The following is a 15,631-nucleotide window of genomic DNA, read 5'->3' on the forward strand; positions in this document are numbered from 1 at the left end:
TCTTTCACTGCCATGTCCAGAACAAGCCAATCTCAGAACAAATCAGGACTCTCAATCCTTACGCTTAGGTCTCTGCTTCTGCGCCTGTTCACAAAGCTCCCTTCTCGGCAACCTCTCCAACCACCCCTCCTCCCTCTTAACCTTGCCAACCTCGAAATAATTCTTCCCCGCCTCACCCTTGAACATCCTACTCCACCCCTCAATGGTATCATGCACCCTCTTCCTCGCCAACCTAGTCTCCCTCTCCTTTCTCTTCTTCAACTCCGCCTTTGTAACTCCCTTCCTTCCCCCTACTCTCTTCAATTCTCCATTCTCGTCGACATCGTCGTCGATGGGGATGTAGGTAAGCTCTGCACCACGGGTATCTGGCGTCAAGTCTTCTTGGAAACAACCGGTTATAAACGCACGGGTTGCGTCGCGGCCGGCGAAGAAATTATAACTGCCGCCGGGACCGTAGACGTGGCGGCCGGCGGTGACGTCGTAGATTGTGCCGTTGAGAGCAATGTAGACGGGTTTGCTGGCGTCTTTGCCGTCGTAGGCTGATAACTCCTCATCGGTGAGGTAGAGTGGTCCTCTCTGTAAGCCTCTCATATCAGCATTTGTGCTAACAGGGTTTGGAGGGGTAGTAGCGGGGGTGAGGTGGGGAGGTATACCAGCCAAGATGCTACGACACCGGGTTTAGAGTACCAGGGTCGCCAACCCCATGTCAAGGAGGAGGAGGTGACGAAATAACTTAATGTGCAGTTGAGGAGGAGGATACCTCCTAGCACTCGCAACACATCTGTGAAGCTGAAGCCCGACTTCTTCGGTTTAGTGGTCTTTGCGGAGGTGGGTTCTGCTGGTGCGACTGTAGGATCTGCCGCTTTGGCTCGCTGGCGTACTTCTGCCATGATTGAATGATCAGAGCAACTGAGAGTGGAAGAGAGAGTGCGTATGTCTATGAGGACTTGACGATGGAGGGGGAGAGCACAATTGCCAAGCCCGAGTTGCTTTCTCGGCTGTCTTGCTCCAAAAGCTCCGAGGCATCACCACCACATCGTCATCAAAAACGTCTATCCCAAAACTTTATTTTCTCACATCAAGTGCAATGCCCAAATTAGGTTTCTTTGATTCTTCGGCAAGTGTGCGATGAACAAAAAACATTGTATTCTAAAATCTAAAAGAAGCGAAGGGAAAAGGCAAAGGCGACCATTCCTGTTGACACGAAATGATGTGAAGGCCGTATACTCTATACTCCATCAACATCTCTTCAGCAATAATAGCAGCTTTACCACAAACCACAATGCCAGCTCTGTGATCCGTACAAAATTCAACAGGCAAGGGCCTTTGTAAACCAGAGGGAAGTGCATTCAACGCACCCAAACATATTCCAAAAATAAACATCGTTATAAGACCCGTGAGTTGAAGAATAAGTAGAGCCAGAGGAAACCAGCTTGATTCTGACATGATTTTGCAGCCATTACATTTTTTCCCTTGTGGACGGATTGCTCTTGTTGGACTGAGATCTGCACGGCTGAACCATGATGTTTTTTGATACAAAGCTGCACGGCTGCACCATTCTTCGATCCGGATGTGGACGAAGAAATCGCGTCTGTCATAACAAGGGCCATGTCTTTTGATGTTTTCGATATCCTTTAAGAATCTTTTTCGTTTTTTGTCGCTTTTCTTTTGCTTGACAAGGACAATCTGCAACCTGCAAAGCTGGTAGAATTCGCGGGTGATTTGGAGTCGAGTACGGAGAAAAGGGGGTATCCCAACTTCATGGATTTCGTACTCTTCTTTATCGACGACTGGTTTGTAGATATTGATTCGTAACTAGATGGGTAAGGAAAAGAAACCGGTAGGTGAGGTTTTGGCCGCGATCATCAACTCGAAAGACTGGTCGAGTCGGTGGTCGACAAAGCTATCGGTGGTAGACATAGTGTCTGTGGGGAGTCTGGAACTGTTGGAGGAGTCCTTGAACTATGTTTTGCTGTCGAACCTGTTCAAAGACGGGAGCCTTGGGAGCAGGTACGAACACCGCAGCCTTGGGGTTGAGTTTACCGGCAGGTTTGCTAGGAACCTCAGAGACGAAGATAGTCGCCTTTGGGTCGAGAGGGGAGGAGGATGGCATGCTGAAGCTGACGAGCTTGTCGGAGAACGACAAGGATGGGTTGAAGATGAGCTATAAGAGAGGAAATAGGATGCTGGAAAATTCGGAAGAGGAAGAATATGACTCTGACTTTTTGTGAGTGATGCTGTAGAAATCGGAAAGTCGGTCGAATCTTGTGTGTGCGATGTCTCAACTATGAGCAAGTTTGAGCTATATCTGTACGATAGGTCAATTACTCATCCGGTATATCTGAGACCATCTGCTAGCGATGAAGGCCTGATCTTGCTCACATCGTGCGCTGCGTGTGAGGAGAGTGCGTGAACCCCAAGATAGATGGTGTGTCATGCGTCGTGCTTGAATCCTCATTATATATCGAAGCAACGTGTCAGAACCGTTTACTCCAGTGGAATGGTTCTCTCGCCTGGCCGGATGTATACACGATGATGTCCGAGAGTGTGCGCAGAAAGTTTGCCTACATCCATCTCGCAGGATGTAACATAAGAATGCTTCAAAAGACGTTTGAGGGTAGAGGGTAGTGATGTGTGGCAGACAGATTCAAAGCTAGAATACAGATTGGCAAAACAAATCCCTTCTACTAAGGCTCAGTCGTAGAGAGCCCGTTGGAAGGGAGAAAGAAACCACTGGTTTCGTTTCGGTTGGCGAGGGGTGGAGCGTCACGGCTCTAATGGTTGTTGGTAATGGCGGGAATCGAACAGGCGTCCTCAGGGGTAGGTGCCAACAACAAGTTGGCTCAGTACCACTGGGCCACCACCGCCGGCAAGGCGATGGTGGTGAAGAGGTGATGGCCCGCATCGTATATAATATGTTGATGATGATGGTTTGGAATTCGCACTCGTTCTTTAGAGCGTGTCTTCTCAATCTGCGCTGACGTCGCCTTCTGATTAAACATCACTCGCCATGGCCTGCAGTCGTTGTGTCCCTAGTCTCTGTTCGGTTCTGCTTCTCATGCGAAGTTGCTCGGTTATTCATGTTATCATTCCTGAGCGTATAGGGTATCATGAGCTGACTGATTTGCCGCGTTCGAACCCACAAAACATGTGTTTCCTAACCAGGAAACGGAAAGTGAGGATGAACTCGTCAAACAGCTCGCATTATGATACACCAGCGCTGAGGACCTAAGTACGCTCGTTTACCATGATCTGTCCATCTGTAGTTGTTGAGGCTGGTCACCAAGAACTACGTAGGGCAAGAAAAAGTGATACTCATGGTCGAGATGATAATTTCACAAGGCAGAGAAACGAAGCAAACATGGAGTGTGGTTGGAAGTGATCGACAAGACGTTTCCCCAAAAAAGACAATCATGACGGCCCGCACACACTGACCACAAAAAGTAGGAACCAACCACTCAGTTTGTTTCACGGCCTTTCGCCTCTACCATCAACTTATCGAAACATTGATGATTGCAAGTTCTGTTGTGTCTCTATGTCCTTTCCGCCATCTCAGTGAAACCACAGGTCAATGCCGTGAGAAATTGGAGGCCGGATGCATCAGCGAGAACAGGCTATTGACATGCGGACTTCGAGCCTGATCTCGAAGAATGAGCATCCACAGGAACGTGTTCGGCAAAGATTGCTCGTCTTTTCATCTTCCTTCTCTGACCGGTAGATCCATTCCAGGATGCCGACAGGGACAGCACTTCTTCATGCTGATCGTCTCGCATCTCTGCCTCGGCTGGGAAAAGAGGCTGGTCGAGGCGGTCTGAACAATTAATATCGACATCTCCAGAAATCCTTCGCGTTGTTCCTCCTGCAGCATGCCGTGTATCGGGATCTATAACGACCTATCAGTTCAACACTCTTATGCCACCATGCAAACTCAGAACGCTTTGCATACAAGGCATGCGCATTGCAGTATGGCACGGCTAAATTGCTCGATCAGTACGGACTGGCGAAATGCTGGAAACACAGTGTATGATTTTCAGGCGAAGTATAAAGGTATAGTCTGTTCTCATCATGTTTGAGTTATCGAATATGGTAAGCTCTCGTGCATCTCTACAATGAAGACTACCTCCATATTGGCTTTCGCTGCCTTGTTGGCTAGCGCACAGGCTTCTCCTCACGATCCTTTACCAAAATCAGCTTCAAGCGACACATCAATTGCTCAAGAACAACTCAAGATCCTAGTATCTCATGCTACATACGCCGTCAAATCGCACAAGAAGCCTTTCAGTTCGACCTGCAAACCCGGCAATGTCCAAGTGCGCAAAGAGTGGAGCACACTCTCGCCCAGAGAACGTATTGCATACACAGATGCAGTCCTCTGTCTCCAGAACAAGACTGCCAAATCTCCAGCATCATGGGCTCCTGGAGCAAAATCTCGTTATGATGATTGGGTAGCCACTCACATCGACCAAACACTTCAAATACACTACACAGGCAACTTTCTCGGCTGGCACCGCTACTTCCTCTGGGAATACGAACAAGCACTTCGTAACGAATGCGGCTACCAAGGCACCCAACCTTACTGGAACTGGGGTCTCTCTGCCGCATCAGGAATGGAAAAGAGCCCAGTCTGGGACGGCAGCAAGACAAGCATGAGCGGCAATGGCGCTCACATCGACCAAACCAACCTCTCCGTCGTCCTCGGCGGCAACGGTCTTCCAGAAATTTACCTTCCAGTCGGCACCGGTGGCGGCTGTATCACAACTGGGCCCTTTAAAAACATGACCGTAAACCTCGGTCCCGCAGCCCTGACAATCCCAGGTAACATCACCTCCATCAGCCCCTCAGGTCCTCTATCCTATAACCCACGCTGCCTAAAACGCGATCTCACCGATGAAATAAACACGCGTTTCGCAAACTCCACCGCCATCGTCGATAACATCCTCTCACCACAAAACGTCTACGACTTCCAAATGCAAATGCAAGGGATTCCCGGCACAGGCATCATCGGTATCCACGGTGGTGGCCATTACGCCATGGGCGGCGACCCAGGCCGCGATGTATTTACATCCCCAGGCGATCCTGCATTCTACCTCCATCACAGTATGATTGATCTGGTATGGACAGCTTGGCAAATGCTGGATCCCGAAAACAGGATTTATGGAAAAGATGCTATTATGGGGACGAATACGTTTTTGAATACGCCACCTAGTGAGAATACGACTAGGGAGACGAATATTAGTATCGGGTGGGCTGGGAGGGGGAAGAATGTCACGATGGGGGATGTGATGAGTACGGTTGAAGGGCCGTTTTGCTATGTGTATGCTTGAGGAGAAGGAGTGGGTTTGATCATCTCTTTGCCTGCCTTTATCCATCTACTTGACCTGACTTGAAAGATAAAATGCAGTGTCAATGTCATCACGGTAGTTTCAGCACTCAATCGACTCAATTCAGTATGTGAGAGAAGCAAGAATTACCGGTCAGACACGCCCAACTTCAATACCATGCGAGTACAAACCTTCCCTCATGCATTGTCAGCTTTTCTTTGCCGACAAACTTACTGCTGGTCCTGTTTTGCGCTTCTTCGGCCATCATGCCTGCTGGTATTTTCCAGCCGAAGAGAGACGAGATGTTTTCAAGACCGGAGCGACCTGCCAGAGATATGGGTCTTCTAGCGAACTCTCAATGGAACAACTCTGATTCGAAACCCATCGTGTATTTGGTCAGCCATAAGTATGGCAGAAGTTGGTGGTTCGATATGATGACTCTTATCATCCTGGAAAGATCAATACACAAGCATGTCAGAGGTATGTGGTTTGGTTTCAATCAGGCTGGAATATGGATGATTTGTTTGACAAAGTGATGGTAAACTCCCCTTACTGACAACAATACAGAATCTGAATAGCAATGTGTCTTTCCTGCTGTGCTCATGTCGATGTAATATCATAGCTTCCGCCGTAGAAGCCCATCTGATCTTCGACTGATGTTATCTCTGATCTTGTTTCTGTGATGAAGTAGGTCGTCGTGTCTTTCGAATGAATTAGTGACTGTTGTGTTTTGTTGTGATAGACATAATGAGGGTTGTTGTGGTGCTTGATGCAATCGGGATCTTGCTCGGTGCCTTTCCTTCCGTGTTCTCCGTGACATAGGAATCATCTGCTGAGACGACTCCAACTCAAAGAATAAGGTCCAGCAGCTTGAGCAAACTGTTGCTGAGCAGTCTTCGTCAACGGCAACAAAGCCAAAAACAAGTCAAATGACATAGTGCCTTCAATATCAAGTTCTTCCAGGTCTCCGAAGTTGCTCATGAAGTCGGCGATGATCCCGGCCATGCTCTTCGTGATTATGATACGACTGTCGATAAAGATCTTCACTTTCCGGATGCGACGAAAAAGGTTGTAGTCCCTGAGTAGCATCGGTGCGGGATCTTGAGGTCTGAGGCCGAGACCGTTTGAATATGGTGCACGGAAGGTGAACTGGTCGAAGAGATAGATCAAGGCCCACTCTCTGCATGTTTTGCTTGTACCACTGAGTCTGGCGAAGGTCTGGCGACGAAATAAATCTTCGGGTGTGATTTCCTTGATAGCGTCGTAGATCAAGAGGATGATCTCTGGCGGGAGTAAGTCGAATGGAACCCTGGTTGCCGGCAGAACTGGTCTGGGCAAAGACGAGCTGACATGTGACGAGTGTCTTTGAACAAGGTCCTGGCCCACGTTGTTTTCGATGGGTAAGACTAGCTCCTGGCCCGCCATGATTCTGAAGGGCATGAATGGCTCTCGCCTGGGGCGACAATACAAGTTGATGGATGAGAAATGCTTGCTCAAGATGTCTATCAAGTCTGCCATGATGTCGGTGTAGTCGGAATGTTTTGCTGATAGTTGATGATGTTAGAATGATTCACTAACGTTGATGGCAATGATGTTGATGTTGGTGGGACGGTTGACTGATGTCAACAGATGTTTGATAGCAACTGCTACAGGCTTGAGATTCGCTCCTTCCGGCGGTGTATAATCTTGCACGTGTTGAGCCACGTGGATCAGCAAAACTAAGATGGAAGGGACAGTGGGTGATCTCCTAGACCCACTCGGGAGGAAGTAGTTGCGGTCGCCGCTGTCAACTGCATATCATGAGTCAATGCGAAGAGATCTTCGCAGTATGATGCTCACCGCTTGGAGAAGAAAAGTATCAAAGTTGCTTGGAATCCGGAAGGTCACTCCACCGCACGTATTCGTCGCTCGGTCCTATCTGGTGGAGCATACCACTACACCCTTTCCATTGTTCTAAGGATCGAGCGAAATAACCTAATAAGCACGTATACGAAGAGAGGCTGACCTCGATCTATGCAACTTCGGTAGCTTCATCATGAATTCGATAACGAGGTCAAGATTGAACCGGTCTTCTCCATTCGGGTTGTATAGCTCCAAGGGATCCATGAGGACAATGGTCATACTACGAGGACAGCTGATGACGTTGTAAGCCTCGAGTGTGTCCTCAAGACAACGGAGATTTCGCCTAAGCTGATTGGTACTGTGTGCGATAATCTCCACGTTTCGGCAGACCTGTGGTAGTAGAATGGCTCTGTATCTCCTACTCGTATTGCTGAAGGGAAGCACGCAGTTCCAATAGTTGCGATTGCTAACATCAAAGAGAATCTCGCCGACATTCAGGATGATTTCCATGGGAAGGCTGTCGAGAGAGGCAGCCATATTGATTGACGATAGTTGCGATTCGATGAATACTTGAGCTTGATACGAGATTTGGTAGAGAAGAGGGAGGACCAGTATCGTGCAAGCGCGCGAACGCCAAGAGAATGAGAAGGAAGGCTCTTTTGAGGGATGGTGGGAAGACGCGGCTAGCTTCCAGCAATACGATGGTGTGTGATCAGAGAGCTCTGCGTCGACAGAGTTTGACTGACATTGGCAACGATGGTATTTGCTGCTCCACACGCGTTTGTGATCTTCTGAGAGACAGGCCTATTCGTCACAAAGTGGCAGGCCGTGACTGCTTCTCCTGGAAGATGAACCTCGAGGTTGGGAGAAAAGAAGGCACCCCTGAAGGCGAACACGCAGAACAAGAGAAAGTAAGCAAGAAAAGTGCAGCACGAGGGTAGAATGTGCCGACGAACAGTATAGTCGGAATCAGATGGTCAGAACAGACCATCACAAATCAACCCTTCACTTCCCTCACCAACTCATATATACCCACAAGATCGCTCACCTAATATCCCACTTGTAAGACACAAACTCACGTTTGGCGTAGTGGGAGATCCCCTGACCACCGGGCAGCCGTAACATACGGCTGTGCGAAGCCGGGAGTAGTAGGAGCTGCGGCTCCGGCTTTTTGTTTACAGTGTTTTCAGGAGGTGGTGTGTTCGATCCTTGACGGTAGGCATGTTAGGTACTTTTGCTGGTTGTGGATAGTGATGAGATGCCCGGAACGACAGGGGGCAATCCTACTTTTAGTACTGTGGCCATCAATCACTCTACAAGCATCGTCAACATCTTTCAAGGAGTCAAGGAAATGCGTGCTGTCATAAAACTGTGTATTTTCTTCGGTGTCATGCAATAGGGGGTGAATAGCCAGGGATAGATCCGTGGATGGAAAGATAAGAAAAAGAAACACTCATCCCTTCTCGTCCTCAGCGCCATAAAAAAAACACCCCCAAATCTAATGCCCACAGACAAGCATGCATCCCGCACAAGCGCGCCTCGCACATTCAGAAAAGCGTTGTGCGTTCATGCAAATCCAACTTTTGATCGTCCTCTTCACATTGAATCCTCTACGTGTCGTACCCACAAGATCTGAATTGGCGATCTCGCTTAAATGGGTATCGGTGTGTTTCGTTGGTGATATATCAACCAGTCGTTGTTCACTCGATGGTGGGCTCGAGAGTAGAACCGGCAAGGATGGTGGCCCTGTTCGAAATTAGTACAGATTCAATGAATCATAGCAGATAATCACTTACCATCCAATAAGACGCCAATGCTTCTCGATTCTGCGGGAAAGAGCGACCTTCTCGCCAATCTCGGTACAGGCAGGGCTGGTGAGTTGAAGTCTGGCGGCATCGGCCTTGACGGCGACGACCTTAGCACCAGTGGCGGTAGAACCAATGTTAACCATGAGGACTTCGTTCTTTGCGAGCTTGGCAACCTTGGCTTGTTTGCCATCGGCAGTCTTGACACCGAGCAGACGGCGGAGCAGGAAGTAGTTGACCTCAATCTCAGTGTAGATGGCGGGGAGCTGGCCACGGAGACCAAGGACGAAACCGACCAGACGATCGGCACGGCAGAGAGTGGGGTCGACACGAGTACCAACACCAATAAGACCACCAGGAACAGCGAACTTAAGATCGTTGTTCTCAGCAAACAGCGAAACAACTCTGGAGAAGATGGGCTTGCACTGAATCTTGCCCTGCTCGTCCTTGCTGACAATTCCGGGTCTGATCTCAATCTCATCACCAAGCTTCAATACACCAGTCAGGATACTGCCACCAGCAACTCCACCCTTCAGGTCCTCAATCTCGGCACCAGGCTTGTTGACATCGAATGATCTGATGACGATCATGTGAGGGGCGGCGGTGAAATCTCTCGGGGGGACGGGAATCTTGGAGACGAGATACTCGTTGATAGCGTCGATGTTGAACTTCAACTGGGCGGAGATGGGGATGATGGGGCTGCCATCGGCGACGGTACCACGAATAAACTTCAAAATAGACTCGTGGTGTTGGCCAGCGGCCTCCTCGCGCATGAGGTCGACCTTGTTTTGGAGAATGATGATGTGGTTCAGCTTCATGATCTCAATGGCGGCCAAATGCTCAGAGGTTTGGGGCTGAGGGCAGGTTTCGTTTCCGGCGATGAGGAGGAGGGCGGCGTCCATGACAGCGGCGCCAGACAACATGGTGCTCATGAGAATGTCGTGACCAGGGCAGTCGACGAAGCTATGGGTTGTCAGATACAGCTGGTTAGTAATGCTGTGTGCAAAACTCACGAGACATGTCTAAGCAGACGGTATGTACCAGCGCATCCTTCTCTCTCACATGGAGGGTCGACCTCCTTGTCACTCTTATAACTCCTGTAGCAAGTGGGGCGCGGGCACTCCTCGTTGTCGCACTTGTAGATCTTTGCGTTGGCGTAACCGAGCTTGATGGTGATGTTTCTCTCCAACTCGTTCTTGAAACGGACAGTCTGGACACCAGAGATGGCCTTGACGACTGTTGACTTTCCGTGAGCGACATGACCGATGGTACCAATGTTGATGGTGGCCTGGCGCGAAATGATCTCGGGCGACAGAGGGTTGAGGGCCTTGACATCGATGGTTGACGGGTCGGGCTGCTCGGCGATGAAGGGCTTCTGGACGGCGGGTGCGGGAGCAGACTTCTTCAATGCCGACTTGGGCTTCTGCTCAGGAATCTCATCTTCCGACTCAGACTGGTCCTGCTGGGGGTTCAAAGTGGGGGAAGCGGGCGGCGAGTCGTCCTGGGGGTATTCGCCGTTCGAGGCCATGATTGCGGTGGATGCGCGTGTGGACTCGGGGGAGGTGTTGAGGGGTGCGCAAAGGCTTGGTCGGGCAAATTGGCTATGAGTCTTACGGGCTCTTGCTGTGACGTGCAAAGTCACGGAAACTCACAAATTCTGGGAGCAGTGTGAAGGTGGCCAAAAGTCGAAGCTCGTGGCCAGTCGAAATGGCAGGCTGCTTCTCTCCGGCAAGAAACGGCAAGAGCCAATCAAATGCTCCAGATTAGGTCTTAGCACGAATTCCGGCTTCTTCTCATCGCTCCTGCCCTGCGGCGACATCGACCTCAGTTGTTCGACACGCACCTCCAACCACCCTCTCCCCTCTCTCCCGACACAGTCAATCGCAGACCATGTTGGCCAGATCCAGCCTGCGATCCGCGCGCCTCGCCGCCGCTGCTCGCAACACCGCAACCCGCCAGTCCACGGTACGCAACCACTCCAGAAACACGTCTATACCTCCAATCGATGCCGAATCTTGAATTGCCCGTTGAATCATGCCGAGCTGACGTCTCAATTCTTCCAGCGCGCTGCTTCTTCCTCCTCTGGTGCCGAGTCATCGCAGTGGGCCACCACCGCCACTGCCTCTGCTGCCACCGCCTTCGCCGTCGGTTCCGCCGCATGGTACTACTACCAGTTCGGTCGTGATGCCCACGCCATGACCCCCGCCGAAGAGGGGTATGTTGCCCACCGACTCCATACACACTCGACCACCCAGCGCTGACCATTGGCCCAACAGTCTTCACGCCACCAAGTACCCTTGGGAGCACGAGAAGCTCTACAAGACCTTCGACCACCAGTCTCTCCGCAGAGGTTTCCAGGTCTACCAGGAGGTTTGCGCTTCTTGCCACTCGATGAAGCGCATTGCCTACCGCAACCTTGTCGGCAACTTCATGACTGTCGACGAGGCTAAGGCCCTTGCCGAGGAGAACGAATTCGACACCGAGCCCAACGATGAGGGCGAGATCGAGAAGCGCCCAGGAAAGCTTTCCGACTACCTCCCCAGCCCTTACAAGAACGACGAGGCCGCCCGTGCTGCCAACAACGGTGCCCTCCCCCCGGATCTTTCGCTCATTGTCAAGGCCCGTCACGGTGGCTGCAACTACATCTTCTCTCTTCTGACTGGTTACCCTGAGGAGCCCCCAGCTGGCGCTGTTGTCCAGGAGGGTCTCAACTTCAACCCTTACTTCCCCGGTACCGGTATTGCCATGGCTCGTGTCCTCTACGACGGTCTCGTTGAGTACGACGACAAGACCCCCGCCACTACCTCGCAGATGGCCAAGGATGTTGTCGAGTTCTTGAACTGGACTGCCGAGCCCGAAATGGACGACCGCAAGAAGATGGGCTGGAAGGTCATGGCTGTTGCTGGTACTCTCTTCGCTCTCTCTGTCTGGGTTAAGAGGTGAGTCGCGAACAACACCAAAATTGTGATTACCACAAATACTGATTTTATGCTACAGATACAAGTGGACTGTCGTCAAGACCAGAAAGCTCGTGTACAACCCTCCCACCACCAAGGCTGTCCGTAACCCTTCATCTCCCCGCGCCGAGGTGAAGATTGACGGCAAGGAGTACCTCAAGTAAACGACTCGCACGACAGGAGTCTGGTAATTATATTAGAGGGAAAATCTAGGCGATTGCTTGAGAGCTGACGGATGACGATAAGCGTCAAATGCCAGTCTCCAGGCGAGGTTTGCCCATTGGGAGAGAAAATTCTGGTCCTGTACAGCATCTTTGCGTCCTAGAGTAGAACGCAAGGGTGGACCCCCTCCGCTTTTCTATCTTCACTTTTTTTTCTTTGTCGTCTGTACTATGAGCCCGGAAAATTCGATATGCTTGCATGTTTCTACTAGACCACACATATCCCGCTCGAAACTTTACGATCAGATGTTTACAAAATTGCGGCTCTTGTTAGACTTTCAGATCTAATGGTCATAGATCCTCCACATATTGCCACTTTGAAGCCCGAGGCAGCAACACGGTTGTAATTGCTTGAAATGAGAAGTCTTGCATTGCCAACGGATATTGATCATCCCAAAATGTCAAGTAAGTCAAAGAATGGAGTCAAAACACCACGCTGCTAGTCTGGCAATACACCTCTGTCCACGTATTCGATCTCCAATCGAAATGCAATTCACACAACAATCTATCGATTATGGGAACTTTCTTCTCATATTTGCTCGTCTCTGCAGGACTATTGGATACGCATAATGATCTCCAGATTGATGGACTGCAGCTGCTCGCCAAAGGTTTCAAGGACGCTTCGAATGAAGGATCGTTGGTACCGCAGCACAAAATTTGTCCTTGAATGGCCTTACGTATCAATTCTGCTCTTAATGAAGTCATGTTTGGTGAGCAGCATGGATACATCCTTGAAGACAGCTTAGGACGGCCGACTTCTACAAGGTCGTGGTGCGAGGAGAGGCAATATAGTCCCGCGATCGACAGAGTCGTCAATTCAGAACTCTGGGAAGAATGTTATCCTAACCGCACACATCATTGCGGTAGATCATATACTCGTGTGACTACGTCAAAGTTGACGAGACCATGAACATGCTGTTGAATTAAGTGCTATGCTTTTGCAATGATAGTCTTTGTGGTGCAGGCAGATAGCAATAAAGCTACGGAAATATCAGACATTCTGGACTGCATAGATCTCATACTTGTGACTGATACTCCCATGCGATCTAAGCAGGGGTATGATATGATTCCTGGAGAGGTTATGATTTCGCGAAACCATAAAGTTCGATAGTTGATATCCTCGAAGTTGTGCAAGCTTCAATCAAGCACAAGTCGCACAAAGTGTCCAAGGCGGTAAGCCCAAGCCCGGCAGAATTTCTTCACATGCATGAACTTTTTTCGAGATGGAACAGTCGCATAAACACACAACACCCCCATACACAACAAAATGTCGACGTCGCAAGTTAGAATCCAGCTCACTACCAGGAGTCCGGATATTGAATTGCCCGAGGAGAGCAGTGGCCCCATTCTCGTCTCTACTGGTCAGTAACACCTTAAAGGCGCGCTTTTGCGCCAGAGCAGCAACATGTTGCAACGAGGATCTGTTTGACTGACTAGCTTCGCAGAGCTCCGTAGATACCAGCTCTCGACTCTCGTGAACAATCTGCTCGCAACCGAACAACCCGTCCCCTTTGAGTTCTTGATCAACGGCCAATTCCTGCGAACCTCGATCGATGAATTCCTGACTGCTAACGGCATCTCCGCCGAAACCACCTTGAATGTCGAATATGTACGCGCTCTTGTACCGCCGTCGCACGTCGCCTCCTTCGAACATGACGACTGGGTCAGCAGTGTCGATCTTCTCTCAGCCACATCAGCAGCTGGTAGATGGGCAGGCAAGAACTTTGGTGCTTCTGGAGTAGGAAACGAGCGTTTGGTATCGGCGAGTTACGATGGACTTTTAAGACTTTGGAACCAGAGCAAAGAGGTTTTGGCAACAAGTGGAGATGGTGGACACAGCGGACCAGTCAAGAGCGTGAAGTTCTTGGATCACTCGCGTTTGGTCTCGTCAAGCGTGGATCGCAGCGTCAGAATCTGGAACTACAACGACAGAGAGATCACGCCCAAGGTCGAGCTGCTAGGACACACCGCATCCGTGGACAGATTGGCCGTACACACCCCCTCCCAGCGCATCTTGACCGCTTCGCAAGATCACACCGTCGGTATCTTCAGCAGCGACATCAAGAGCAACCCTTCAGCACCCGCACATCTCCTCCCCAACCCCTCATCCAAGCGAAGGAAACCATCCGTCACCGTGCCTCAACGTGGCGCACTTTCTCTCCTGGCCGGCCACAATGCACCCGTCTCAGACGTCACTTTCAAGCCCGACGATGCCACAGTAGCCTACTCCACCTCCTGGGACCACACACTCAAGACCTGGGATCTCGCAACCCACAGCTGCGTCGACACACGCGCAACCTCGCACCCTCTGGTCTCAGTCGCCGCTCTACCGCAATTGAATCTGGTCGCTGCAGGAACTACCGCCCGTCACATCTCCCTCATCGACCCTCGCGCTTCCGCAACTGCAATCGTCGCCATGACACTCCGCGGTCACAACAACGCCGTAGTCTCACTCGCACCTTCTCCAGACAACGGCTTCGTCTTCGCATCCGGTGGCCACGACGGCAGCGTCCGCGTCTGGGACGTCCGTAACGCAAAAGCTGGAAACGCAGGCGGTGTAGCCGAGGGCGGTATGACTGGCGAAAGCATTTTCGTGCTCGAGCGTGATGGTCAAGGAGAGAAGAAGCCCGTTGGTGGTGAAGGCATCAAGGTGTTTGGTGTGCAGTGGGATGAAGCTTGGGGTATCGTTAGCTGCGGTGAAGATAAGAAGGTGCAAGTTAATCAGCCCAGGTAGAATGTGGGCCAAAAAAGTTATGCCGTTCGTTGTTGGGATGCGGCGAGGTTGATTTATACCCCCATCAATATTTCGAATTCCTCGCTTTTTGTTTCGGACGGTTTGAAGCAAATCTTCAAAAGATGAAGAAGAGAATGTAGCGAAGTAAGAAAGACCGTCACCATCAGGTCATTGAATCTCCTGTCCCCTTCACGTCCCTGAGCATGCATACATTCTTCTTACAATTGTTTCCTCATGGCCTCTTCTGCTCCATACTTGGTGGTCTCACACACCAGGACGAGCAAAAAGACAACTGCAGCGAGTAGGAATCGAACCTACGATCTTCTTGAGATATATGCAGTGTCATGATCACATAGTGAGGGTTAGCTACACAATCAAGCTTGTGTTTGCAAGACGATTTTTACAAGACGTCTTGACCACTAGACTACCGCTGCTTGTTGTTGGGATGACGAAGAGTTTGGATGATTGTAAAGGTTACTCGGGCGTTGATCTTGAATGGGAAAGGGGGGCTGGATGTGACTTCTTGATTTGATATCGGCTTCTGGTAATTGTGGGAAGCTGTGTCTGTTTCCCATTCTCCAAACAGAAATTCAGCTTTGAAGAGCAAACTAAGAATGTTCTACTTTGTCATATTTGAATCCTTCTATTCTCTAAGTCCAATCTTGGAGCCTCTATAGTTGCTTCTGAGAGCAAGGACGAACAGAGTCCCCGTTCTTGCGCTCGACGGTCAGTGGGTGCCTACCTATACACA

General features: G+C 50.3%; 6 protein-coding genes across 6 annotated transcripts; 4 read left to right on the forward strand and 2 right to left on the reverse strand.

Moving 5' to 3' along the window:
- Window positions 1–57: 57 nt before the first annotated feature.
- On the reverse strand, window positions 58–800 carry M438DRAFT_256711 (cytochrome b5; the record flags this gene model as incomplete). Its single annotated transcript, XM_029899724.1, has 2 exons — window positions 58–576; window positions 654–800. Coding segments are annotated over 2 exons (666 nt in total), but the record flags the coding sequence as incomplete, so codon positions are not given.
- Window positions 801–2,947: 2,147 nt separating this feature from the next.
- M438DRAFT_345318 (uncharacterized protein) lies at window positions 2,948–3,241 on the forward strand. The gene has a single exon (XM_029905426.1). The coding sequence runs from the start codon at window positions 3,011–3,013 to the stop codon at window positions 3,230–3,232; it is 222 nt and encodes a 73-aa protein (XP_029761320.1). The 5' UTR covers window positions 2,948–3,010; the 3' UTR covers window positions 3,233–3,241.
- An 868-nt stretch (window positions 3,242–4,109) lies between these two features.
- On the forward strand, window positions 4,110–5,324 carry M438DRAFT_318287 (Di-copper centre-containing protein; the record flags this gene model as incomplete). The annotated part of the gene is made up of 2 exons (XM_029902784.1): window positions 4,110–4,256; window positions 4,323–5,324. The coding sequence occupies 2 exons, from the start codon at window positions 4,110–4,112 to the stop codon at window positions 5,322–5,324; spliced, it is 1,149 nt and encodes a 382-aa protein (XP_029761321.1).
- Window positions 5,325–8,518: 3,194 nt separating this feature from the next.
- On the reverse strand, window positions 8,519–10,821 carry M438DRAFT_318292 (eukaryotic translation initiation factor 2 gamma subunit). Its single transcript, XM_029902785.1, has 3 exons — window positions 9,982–10,821; window positions 8,960–9,931; window positions 8,519–8,909 (listed from the first exon to the last, which is right to left on the reverse strand). Exons 1-3 carry the CDS (start codon window positions 10,494–10,496, stop codon window positions 8,864–8,866), a joined length of 1,533 nt encoding a protein of 510 aa, XP_029761322.1. The 5' UTR covers window positions 10,497–10,821; the 3' UTR covers window positions 8,519–8,863.
- M438DRAFT_208251 (uncharacterized protein) lies at window positions 10,737–12,102 on the forward strand. Its single transcript, XM_029899387.1, has 4 exons — window positions 10,737–10,933; window positions 11,032–11,183; window positions 11,245–11,907; window positions 11,966–12,102. Exons 1-4 carry the CDS (start codon window positions 10,859–10,861, stop codon window positions 12,087–12,089), a joined length of 1,014 nt encoding a protein of 337 aa, XP_029761323.1. The 5' UTR covers window positions 10,737–10,858; the 3' UTR covers window positions 12,090–12,102.
- A 1,311-nt stretch (window positions 12,103–13,413) lies between these two features.
- Window positions 13,414–14,880, forward strand: M438DRAFT_272175 (ribosome biogenesis protein ytm1; the record flags this gene model as incomplete). Its single annotated transcript, XM_029900540.1, has 2 exons — window positions 13,414–13,507; window positions 13,592–14,880. 2 exons carry the CDS (start codon window positions 13,414–13,416, stop codon window positions 14,878–14,880), a joined length of 1,383 nt encoding a protein of 460 aa, XP_029761324.1.
- Between the last annotated feature and the right edge of the window lie 751 nt (window positions 14,881–15,631).

The sequence above is a fragment of the Aureobasidium pullulans genome, assembly GCF_000721785.1.
Source record: "Aureobasidium pullulans EXF-150 unplaced genomic scaffold scaffold_8, whole genome shotgun sequence".
NCBI classification, from domain to species: domain Eukaryota; kingdom Fungi; phylum Ascomycota; class Dothideomycetes; order Dothideales; family Saccotheciaceae; genus Aureobasidium; species Aureobasidium pullulans.

What these genes read in the sequence shown, in the direction of transcription:
- M438DRAFT_208251 (XM_029899387.1), top strand. Translation starts at nt 10,859, where the DNA reads ATGTTGGCCAGATCCAGCCTGCGATCCGCGCGCCTCGCCGCCGCTGCT. An exon ending in CCGCAACCCGCCAGTCCACG is followed by an intron (nt 10,934 to 11,031) that starts GTACGCAACCAC and finishes CAATTCTTCCAG; the next exon opens with CGCGCTGCTTCTTCCTCCTC. An exon ending in CTCTCTGTCTGGGTTAAGAG is followed by an intron (nt 11,908 to 11,965) that starts GTGAGTCGCGAA and finishes TTTATGCTACAG; the next exon opens with ATACAAGTGGACTGTCGTCA.
- M438DRAFT_318292 (XM_029902785.1), bottom strand. Translation starts at nt 10,496, where the DNA reads ATGGCCTCGAACGGCGAATACCCCCAGGACGACTCGCCGCCCGCTTCC. An exon ending in CGTCTGCTTAGACATGTCTC is followed by an intron (nt 9,932 to 9,981) that starts GTGAGTTTTGCA and finishes GACAACCCATAG; the next exon opens with CTTCGTCGACTGCCCTGGTC. An exon ending in CATTGGCGTCTTATTGGATG is followed by an intron (nt 8,910 to 8,959) that starts GTAAGTGATTAT and finishes AATTTCGAACAG; the next exon opens with GGCCACCATCCTTGCCGGTT.
- M438DRAFT_345318 (XM_029905426.1), top strand. Translation starts at nt 3,011, where the DNA reads ATGGCCTGCAGTCGTTGTGTCCCTAGTCTCTGTTCGGTTCTGCTTCTC.